This window comes from Sorex fumeus, unplaced genomic scaffold (genome assembly GCF_029834395.1).
Source record: "Sorex fumeus unplaced genomic scaffold, SorFum_2.1 ptg000153l, whole genome shotgun sequence".
Taxonomy (NCBI): Eukaryota; Metazoa; Chordata; class Mammalia; order Eulipotyphla; family Soricidae; genus Sorex; species Sorex fumeus.
In genome coordinates, this window is record NW_026606210.1 from 146,845 (window position 1) to 157,510 (window position 10,666).

At 58.6% G+C, this 10,666-nt stretch overlaps 1 protein-coding gene across 1 annotated transcript; it reads left to right on the plus strand.

The window, feature by feature from the left end:
• The first annotated feature begins 88 nt into the window (after positions 1-88).
• Positions 89-6,768, plus strand: CPT1B (carnitine palmitoyltransferase 1B). The gene is made up of 19 exons (XM_056107043.1): positions 89-144; positions 372-531; positions 656-798; positions 1,011-1,188; positions 1,378-1,479; positions 1,614-1,751; positions 1,830-1,907; positions 2,511-2,618; positions 2,693-2,777; positions 3,420-3,615; positions 3,817-4,002; positions 4,077-4,182; positions 4,272-4,388; positions 4,666-4,830; positions 4,905-5,039; positions 5,134-5,286; positions 5,764-5,877; positions 6,272-6,364; positions 6,463-6,768. The coding sequence occupies exons 2-19, from the start codon at positions 391-393 to the stop codon at positions 6,544-6,546; spliced, it is 2,322 nt and encodes a 773-aa protein (XP_055963018.1). The 5' UTR covers positions 89-144; positions 372-390; the 3' UTR covers positions 6,547-6,768.
• The last annotated feature ends 3,898 nt before the right edge of the window (positions 6,769-10,666 follow it).

Genomic DNA, 10,666 nt, shown 5'->3' on the forward strand with positions numbered 1-10,666 from the left:
CCCCCTCCCGGGTTTTCTCGCCCCAAATTTGGGAGCAGGGATCAAGTTCCCGGGGAGGGCGGGGCGGTGGCCGGGCCTGAAGGACGTGGGGACACGGCCAGAGCGACTGGCCCCGCACGCGGGCGGACAGGAGTGAGCAGAGCCGTGAGTGGGGGCGGCGCAGGGCGACCCCACCAGCCCACCCAGCGCGGGAGCCCGCACCGCCGGGTGCCCAGGGGGCGGGGCGCGAGGGGCGCGGGTTCCGCGGCCGTTGGCCGGACCGGGGGCGCGGGTGGGCGGGCGCGGGCCGGGCGGGCGCGCGGCGCGCGGGGGGCGCACGAGCGGCGGGGCCAGCCGGAGCCTGCCGCGCCCCCTCTCGCGCCCCCTCGCAGGTGCCGGCCAACCCCCAGCATGGCGGAAGCTCATCAGGCCGTGGCCTTCCAGTTCACGGTGACCCCGGAGGGGGTGGACTTCCGGCTGAGTCGGGAGGCCCTGAAGCACATCTACCTGTCGGGCATCAACTCCTGGAAGAAGCGCCTGACTCGGATCAAGGTGCGCGCGGGGCTCCCGGCGGGGCCTGGCGGCGCCCCGCCGCGGCGGTGCAGGGACGGGCAGCGGGTGGGGGCTGCAGGAGGGCCCGCCGAGAGGGGAGACCGTCCAGCTGTTTCCCCTCCAGAATGGCGTCCTGCGGGGCGTGTACCCCGGCAGCCCCTCCAGCTGGCTGGTCGTCACCATGGCAACAGTGGGCTCCTCCTACTTCGACGTGGACGTCTCCTTCGGTCTGGTCTCTTGCATCCAGAGGTGGCTCCCCGAGACGGGGTGAGCAGCTGGGCCTGGAGACATTTAGGGGAGAGGGTCCCGGAGCTGGACAGCCACTGGAGGCTGGAGGGTGGCCCCCCGGGGTCCGTCCCTGTGCCCCATCCTCTGTGAGATGCTCCCGACCCGGATGGACCACAGCCCCCACACTGCAGAGCCAGCCTTTTCTTGGTGGCCTGGAGGGCGCTCTCTTAGCCCTCGTCCCCTTCCCACAGATTCAGCCCCTTGCAGGGGGACCAGACCCGGGAACTGGTCAGCATTGCCATCTTCTCCACGGGGCTGTGGATGACCGGCATCTTCTTCTTCCGCAAGTCACTGAAAGTGCTTCTGTCCTACCATGGTTGGATGTTTGAGATGCATGGCCGGACCAGTCGCTTCACCAAAGTCTGGGCTGTGAGCAGACCCAGGACACGGGCTGGGGCCGTGGTCTGATATCCCAAGTCACCCTGGTTTGGGCAGAGCTGGAGGGAGAGGCTGGCAAGGCCAGTACCTGCTTGGGGTATTTGTGCTAGTTCCGAGGATCCAGGTGTAGCAAATGCCTTCCCCCAGCCCTTGTCTCTGGCTCTTGTTTTGTGTCCCCAGATCTGTGTCCGCCTTCTGTCCAGCCGGAAGCCCATGCTCTACAGCTTTCAGTCGTCCCTGCCCAAGCTCCCTGTGCCCAAAGTGTCAGCCACGATTCAGCGGGTGAGGGCCTGTTTCAGGCAGACTCAAAGGGTCTCTCCAAACGAAGGGCCCCATCTCCTGCGAACAGCCAGCTAGAGGGAAGGGGCAGAGGGTCAGGACAGAGGCAGCTGACAGCAGAGCGCCTGGCTTTGCAGTACCTGGAGTCCGTGCGCCCCCTGTTGGATGATGAGGAATTTTACCGCATGGAGAAGCTGGCCAAGGAGTTCCAGGACAAGACTGCCAGCAAACTGCAGAGGTTTCTGATTCTCAAGTCCTGGTGGGCCACAAACTATGTGAGTTCCTTCTGGCTCCCCATGGCTGCCCGTGCCCCTGCCTTCCCTCAGCCCTCACCGGCCCCCTCTGACCCGCAGGTGAGCGACTGGTGGGAGGAGTACATCTACCTTCGAGGCCGGAGCCCCCTCATGGTGAACAGCAACTATTATGCCATGGTGAGTGCCCGTGTATGCTCCTGCGTACTGGCCTCTGTCACGGCCAGAGACCTGGGGGCAGATTCCACAGAAACTGGGGTTCTTCAGAGAGGGAGATTCTGGAATGGTTGGGAAGCAGCTGAGGGGTGACAGGGATGCTGAGAATCTGGAAAGTCCAGGAGCCCCCTTGCTGCTCTCAGGGCCCCCTGGGCTCAGTGAATGCCCAGCACAGGCCCTGGCACAGAGACTTCCTTCAGTACGCCTCCCTGTATTCATTCTGTGGGGCCAGAACAGCCCTGTGCACAGAGGGGTTGGCCCTGTCCCTCAGCCAGGTCACACAGAGTGCCAAAGCAGATGCCAAGCAGTGTGCTGTGTTCCTGTGTGAACCAGGGGTTCTGAATTTTCTTTCAAGTGAAGGAGCCCCCTTCTCAAAACAAATGCAAACACGAGCAAATAGAGTAGGTCATGGACAGGGAGGGGGGCAGAGGAGCGAGGGCTCTATGTCAGGCCTTTCCCTCTGCCAGCTCGCAGGAGACCTGAGGACAGGGACAGGAAACTGCGGGCTTCTGCAAGGGGACATAGCCGGGATGCTCCCTGCAGGCCCTGCTCTTCCTTTCTCCATAGGACTTTGTGCTCATCAGAAACACAGAGGTACAGGCCGCTCGCCTGGGTAACATTGTCCACGCCATGATCTTGTATCGCCGTAAACTGGATCGTGAAGAGATCAAGCCTGTGAGTTATGCTGGGGTTGAGGGTCTGTCGGGGAGAATGGGCTGTGTCTGAGCCATGCTGGGCTTCCTCCCCAGGTGATGGCGCTGGGCATCGTGCCCATGTGCTCCTACCAGATGGAGAGAATGTTCAACACCACTCGCGTCCCTGGCAAGGAGACAGGTGTGGGCCTGGGCAGGGGCCACGGAGCCAGTCATTCTCTGCGTCTCAGGGTTCCATCACAGTGAAAATTTGTTGGCACCTGAGCCAAGATGCCTGCTGTTTGATGCGCCACGCTAGTGCCATACCCCTCAGAGCCCAGAGCTGCCCCCAACTCCAGGGGCTCACAGTGGTGGGGAGGGGACTACTGCAAACTATCTGGGGACAGGGTTATGGAGCTGGCCTCGGGGCCTGGTGGGAGCCATTGGGACAGTCTCCGTCACTTCCAAGAAACACCTCCTGGGGTCCGGGGCAACAGTATAGCAGGTAGGGCATTTGCCTTGCCTCAGGTTCAGTTCACAGCACCCCATATGGGCCCCCACTCCTCTCCAGGAGTGATCCCTGCATACAGAGCCAGGAATCAGCCCTGAGCACTACCAGGCCTGGCCTCAAAACAAAAACCAAAACAATACAAAAAAGTAGCAGCTCCTGGGATCGTTGCTGTAGTCCAGACTCAGGAGCCCCCGACACAGGTACCCGTCAGTCCACCCCTGGGACCGAGTCCCTAGTATGGCCTGCAAAGCAGGGTCGACTAGTGCCAGGCCAGACATCCTCGGGGGGCTGGGGTGGGGGCCACCCCCACCTCAGTCTTGAACCCCACCGCAGACATCCTGCAGCACCTGACTGAGAGCAGGCACGTGGCCGTGTACCACAAGGGCCGCTTCTACAAGCTGTGGCTCTACAACGGCTCCCGCCTGCTCAAGCCCCGGGACCTGGAGATGCAGTTCCAGAGGATCCTAGATGACCCATCTCCACCCCAGCCTGGGGAGGAGAAGCTGGCTGCCCTCACTGCGGGGGGAAGGTACCAGCCCCCCAAGGAGAGAGGCTGGGGGCACGGCAAGGAAGGGCCCACAGAGTGTGAGGGGTGCTGGGGGGTGCCGCACTGTCTCTGCCTCCTTCCCCTTGGGTCGTGCTGCGTGGCCTTGCCGGAGGGAGGCCCTACCCAGGACAGCCTTGCCACTGCCCAGGGAAGCCAGCAGCTCACCCTGCCCTGTGCCCTCAGGGATCAGTGGGCACACGCACGCTGCAAGTTCTTCGGCTCAGGCAAGAACAGGGCGTCTCTGGATGCCATTGAGCGTGCTGCCTTCTTTGTGGCCCTGGATGAGGAATCTCACCAGTACAACCCCGAGGATGAGGCCAGTCTCAGCCTCTACGGCAAGGCCCTGCTGCACGGCAACTGTTACAACAGGTATGGCCAGTGCCCCCAGCCCCCGCCACCGCCCCACCCCGCAGCCCCTGAGTCATGGCTCCCCTCTCCTGCAGGTGGTTTGACAAGTCCTTCACTCTCGTCGCCTTTAAGAATGGCAAATTGGGCCTCAACACGGAGCACGCGTGGGCAGATGCCCCCATCATCGGGCACCTCTGGGAGGTAACGGGATTAGAAAGCAGCCCGGAGCGGGGCAAGCTGGGAGTGAGGGGACATAGCAGCAGTCTCACAGCCTGACCTTCTACCTGCAGTTTGTTCTATCCACTGATACCTTCCATCTGGGATATTCGGACACTGGGCACTGCTTGGGCAAACCTAATACCGTGCTGGCACCTCCCCAGCGGCTACAGTGGGACATCCCTGATGAGGTAGGCAGGGCCCTGTGACCCTTCACCATTACCTCCCTCCAGCCCAGCCCCACTCTGAGTGGTCTGGAGCATCTCATGGGGAGAAGAGAGACCCCACGCATCCAGTAGTTAGAGGCACATGCCCACAGACCCCCTTCCTACATCCCCTCCCCCATGAAACTCAGGCTGGCTTGGCTGGCCCATGTCTCTTGAGGCTTGCTGGGCCTTGCTTACCTCACCTTGGGCCTCCTAGACGTCTAGAGCTCTGCCCCCAGCTGACCCCTATGTGTCTCGGCAGTGCCAGGAAATCATCGAGCAATCCTACAAGGTGGCCAGAGAACTGGCGGATGATGTGGAGCTGTACTGTTTCCAGTTCCTGCCCTTTGGCAAAGGCCTCATCAAGAAGTGCCGAACCAGCCCAGATGCCTTCGTACAGATCGCCCTGCAGCTGGCCCACTTCCGGGTAGGTGCCACAGGCACCAGTGGGCAGCATGGTAGTGGATTCACTTGCTTGTTTTACCCTTCTGTGTTCCCTAGGACAGGGGCAAGTTCTGCCTAACCTATGAGGCCTCAATGACAAGAATGTTCCGGGAGGGACGAACAGAGACCGTTCGTTCCTGTACCATGGAGTCCACTGCCTTTGTTCAGGCCATGGTGAAGGGGGATGTCATGGTGAGCGCTGCCCTGCAGGCACTGGGGGAGCCCCTTCCATCTCCCACCCCTCCTGAGGCTCAGGCTGTTCTTCCTTTTTCCACCTTGGCTCCAGAAACCAGACCTCATCGACCTCTTCCGGAAAGCTGCAGAGAAGCACCAGAATATGTACCGCCTGGCCATGACGGGGGCTGGGATTGACAGGCACCTCTTCTGCCTCTACGTGGTCTCCAAGTTTCTGGGGGTCAACTCCCCCTTCCTGGCTGAGGTCAGTGTTGCCAAAGGGTCCTCATGCCTCTGCTGTTTCCCAGCTCCCCAGATTTCCTGAGGCTCGTTCCCCATCAGACCTGTGGTCCTGGCACCACCTAACAGTGTCCTATGTAAAGCTAGGTGGGAGGCGGGCAAATCTGCGAGACATTCAGAGGCAGCCAGGAGAACGCCCTCTTCCTGCAGAGACAGAGGAGAGACAGTGTGTGCGGTGCAAGAGGAGCAGGAGTGGGGAGCAGAGGTGCCGGCAGGTCAGGGTGGGAGGAAAGATCAGGGGCAAAGGCAGGGCACGGAGACCTGAAATGCTATGGCTGTCAAGGGTGGTAAGAGGCGGGGCCTAGGGTGGGCTCTATTCACTTCCACCTGTTCTGTCGGTCATGGTCGTGTCAGACTTAACAGGTGCCCCAGCGCCCACTGTGGGCAGGCATGTCCTGTGCACACGCATGTGGAGTCTGACGCTGAGACCTTCCTGTGGCAGGTCCTTTCGGAGCCCTGGCGCCTCTCCACCAGCCAGACCACTCAATTCCAGATTGGCATGTTTGACCCAAACCAGTACCCCAACCACCTGGGTGCCGGAGGCGGCTTTGGTCCCGTGAGTGCCCTTGCTGGGGGGCTGGGGCGGGACCAGTCTCGGGGTTCCCATAGCAGGCGCAGGGCCTTAGAGGCCCACGCAGAGATGGGAGCACAGCATGGGAACAGGAGAGGATGCTGCTGAACCTGCAGGCTGCCCCTGACAGCATCCTATGGCCACATGTAGTACTGTCCACAGCTGGTGTCCAGGGTACCGGGCACCGGGCTCTACATGGGGCCCCTCCAGGTTGCTCACCTAGCTCACCCAGTGAGACTTGTACATGGGTGTGTTGTGAGGCCAAGAGCCCCCAGGACAGGTACTCCAGTTTTCATACTCTTTCCTAAAAATCCTGAGGGGGCTCAAGGACAGGATCTGATGCTTGTCAGCTTCCTCTTGCCCCTCTTGTCTGGCTCAGGTAGCAGACGATGGCTATGGGGTTTCCTACATGATCGCGGGTGAGAACACCATGTTCTTCCACGTCTCCAGCAAGTTCTCCAGCTCAGAGACAGTGAGTGTCCCCACTTGGGCCTAGGGAGGGGCTCAGGAAGAGGGTGTCCCCAAGGCATGCACTTCCTCGGAGCTGCGCCTGAACTCTGGCCCCCACAGAATTCCCAGCGCTTTGGAAACCACATCCGTCAAGCTCTGGTGGACATTTCCAATCTCTTCAAAGACGCCAAGAGTGACAGCTGAGGGCCGAGGGAGTGCCAGCGACCCCATCACCCTGCACTGGTTAGCTGGCACCCAAGGGGACACCATGCATGTGCCTAGGCTCTGATGACATCTCTGGGTGCAGGCACAGACAGCCCATGGCTGCTCCCCGAGGCCTCAGTGGTGGAGGTGGGGTTGGATAGGGAGGGGATTTTGATTTTTTTTCTTGCTGGATACTAATAAAAATAAGACTGTCTAATTCCCTCTTAGCCTTCCATGCCTGTGTTTTATGTGGGAAGAAGGCTAGACCAGAGAGGTGGTAAGAGAGGGCTGGGGCATGCAGCGTGGGGCAGGGGACCAGTTGGAGGCCTGCGACCTGTCCTGAAGTGAGTCTCTGTGGTGTAACATGCTCTCACGTCACTGTCCACACCCACCAGTGAACATGAAATAAATTCTTGCTTCAGAACCTTTACCTGATCCCCAGGGCCACTTTGTCTCACAGACAGACACCCTCCATGAATTCTCAGCAGTGGAAGGGAAACCCTGCTTCCCTGCCAGGCTCTGACAAGACATACAGGATACCCCAAGGTGGCATGCTCCTTCCCTAAACTAAACAGCCTTTTATTTTCTTTTTACTGAGGGGCAAGAGAGGACTATGCTCAGTGGTGCTCTGTGGTTGCACCCGGACTTACTGCTTTGGGGTCACTCCTGGCAGTGCCTGGGGACCTAGCAGTGCCAGGGAGCTGACCCAGGCCTCTGTGGAGGAGGGTGTGCTCAGCCTGCTGAGTTCTCTCTAGCCCTACCAGGTCTCTTTTCGTTCTTTGTCTTATTTTGGAGCTACACCTGGCAGTGCTCAGGGCTATTCCGGTGTCATTCTTGGTGGTGCTTGGTGGCACTTCCACCTTAAATGGTGGCAGAAAATGAATCCGGGAATCAAACCCCATTCATCCATGTGAAAGGCAAGTGCCTTACCTGCTCTACTATCTCTCTGGCTCTGCTTTCTTATTAAAACAAGACTAAAAGTAAATGAGATCATTTGGTTTTGGTTTTGGGGGGCCTTTGGGGGACACATCAGGCTGTGCTCAGGGATCATTCTTGGCAGTGCTTTGGCAGGGGGCGGGGGGAAGGAATCATACAGTGCTGGGGATTGAGCCAGGGTTGGCCATGGCAAGGCAAGCTCCTTACCCCTTATACTACCTTTATGGCCTCAACAAATGGTAGTGTTTTTTGGTTTAGTTTTGTTTTTTGACTTGGGCCACATCTGGCCGTACACAGGGTTCTGAGCTCAGGGATCACTCCTAGTGGAGCTCAGGGGACCATATGTGGTACCAGGGATGAAATCAGCATTTAGCATAAGCAAGGCAAGTGCTCTAACCATTGTATCTCTCTGGCCCACAGAGGGTAGAGGTTTTTTGTTTTATTTTTGGGGTTTATTGAGGGTTTTTTTTTATGATTTGTTTTCGGATCACACCTGGTGGTGTTCAGGGCTTACTCCTGGCTTTATGCTTAGGGATCACTCCTGGTGGGCTCAGGGGACCATATAGGGTGCTGGAGATCAAACCTGGTTCAGCAATGTGCAAGGCAAGCACCCTACCCACTGTACTATTGCTCTGGCCCCATGGGAGTAGACATTCTATTAGTTATGGAACACGGGAGTAGACATTCTATTAGTATCACATCTTGGATGAACCTGGATCTCAGCACTCTGCCTGGGCTGAGGGCGTAGAGTGCTTGCACTCCAGTTCTGGGACACCTCTTAGGAACCAGTAAAGCACCATCTGCTCACTCTGATATGGAGATTTGGTGTGGAACAGGGTGCAGACTGCCCCATGGATCTCACTACTCAGTGAAGCAGACATGGAGACCAAGGGGCTGGCAGAGAAGCAAGGAAGCTGTGGAATAATCCATTTAGCAAGTACTTATTGAGTGCCACAGTGTGGAAGGTGCTGTTCACAGCAGTGAACAGAACTGGCGAAAACAGTCCCTCCCTATGGGGCTTAGAGTCTAGAGAGGGAGACAGGCAGTAACCAAAAAGAATGAGTAAATTATAGAGTAAGTCAGATGGTAATAAGCGCTGAGGAGAACAGTCAGTAAGGGTGGGAACAATTTCAGACAGGGTGGCACAGACAGGCCTTCCTAAGGGCGAGCATCTGGCTACAGATGGGAAGAAAATGGGGGTGCAGCCACTGAGTGACTATAGGGTGAAGAATTCCTGCTGTGGGGAAAGCCAGAGCTGCAGGTGGGAGGTGTCTCCTCCCATGGAGGATCCCGAGTCTTATTGTGGGAAGCCTGGGGAGGGGCACCGCCAACACAGCAGAGTGCAGAGGCCAGGGCCTCAAGCCCACACTAGGTTCTCTGGGGAATCTGGTTTAAGCATATCGACGTCGTCCATCCTAGATTTTCCCTCTGCCTGACTGGGATGAAAGCAGAACAACGGGATGTCACTGGAATGGAAGCCGAGAGAGAGGCAGGAATCTTGCTCATGCTGATGGCAGGAGCAGGCCAACAGTGGGTTCAGACCATGGAATGGAGAATACGGAAGCTCCCCAACAAAGGGAGGCACCAAAAGTAACACAGGCTTTTCTTTGCAGCCGCTAGATCCTAAAATGAGATTTCTGAAATGTTTACTTGCCTACAAGAAATTTTTCACGGGCCAGAACAATAGTACAGTGAATAAGGCCTATGCCTTGCACACAGCTGACCCCAGTTCAATCTCCAGCACCCCATATGGTCCCTAGAGGGTGCCAGGACAGAGCCCTGAACACAAGTGTGGCCTAGAAAAATAAATTGTGAGAATCCCTCAGATTCTTGGGATGTATAATTGGGAGGCTTCAGGGGTCAGAGCAATAGTACAGCAGGTAGGGCATTTGCCTTGCATGCAGTCGGTCCGAGTGCAATCCCCAGTATCCCATTGGTCCCCCTCGAGCACCACCAGGAGTAACTCGAGTGCAGAGCCAGGAGGAACCCCTGAGCATCGCCAGGTGTGACCCAAGAAAGCAAAATTAATAATAATAATAATAATAATAATAATTGGGATGCTTCAGAGAGACCTAGGTCTTGAAAACAGCACCTAGGAGAAAGTCAGAAGGCAGACACTCCATGGAGCTGGAGCAACAGCACAGCAGGTAGGGTGTTTGCCTTGCACGCAGCTGACCCGGGTTTGATTCCCAGCATCCCATAGGGTCCCCCAAGCACCGCCAGGAGTCATTGCTGAGTGCATGAGCCAGGAATAACCCTTGTGCATTGCGGGGTGTGACCCAAAAAAAAGGAAAAAAAAAGGCAGACGCTCCAAAGGTCCTACAAGAACACCATGCACCTACGCGCCACCCCCTTCCCGCTCACAGTACCGACCCTTCTCAAGTCTACCTCCGATGGCATCCTCCTCTGTGTTCCTCTCCCAGGATCACCAACTCCTGGCCACCGCTCTGCCATCCTCCCCCACCAGACAGCAGAAGTTGGTTCTAGCTCTCTCCCTCCTACCCAGTCACTCTGCTTGCCACCTCCGGACCATGCCTGTCGCCCTATAAATCACACAGAACCCCACGGGGCCGGGGGCAGAGTACAGGGGCCATGTACAGGCTCTGCCTACTCTCGGCCTGATCCTGCACTCCCCGGGGTCCCCAAGCCCTTGTACCCCTTGAGGTGGCTCAGGAAGCCCCTGAGCCTTGAAGTGCTCTCCACAGCCGAGCTCCTCAGGCCAGTAAGCAGGTTCCGGCCACAGGCTCACCTGCTCCGGGCAGGGTGGGGGCCAACTCGGAGGCGCCTGGCCCCGGTCGTCAGGTGGTGAAAGGCGCCCAGGGGCGTGAGTCAGGTCACCGGAGCTCCACCTCAGCTCCCCGAGCTTCCCCCGAACCGCATAACAGTGTCCTCCGTGAACACTGTGGTTGCGAAGAGACGGGGCCTATGACACTGGGAGTTGGTGTCCCCAGTCAGGGCCCGGGGCCACACAAGCCGCGAGCTCAGGCCCAGCACCCCGCGCCCCGCCACGTGGACCGCTCCCGCTCGGGCTTCGGCGCCTCCAGCCAAGCAAACCGAGGTGCGTAGGCCCCGCCCCTTCCGGCCCGGAAACCAGCCAATGAGGGTAGCAGGCCGGAGCCGGGGGCGGGCCAGATAACGGAAAGGCCGAGCAGCGGCGGAAGCGCGTGCCGTGCCTGGGGCAGCC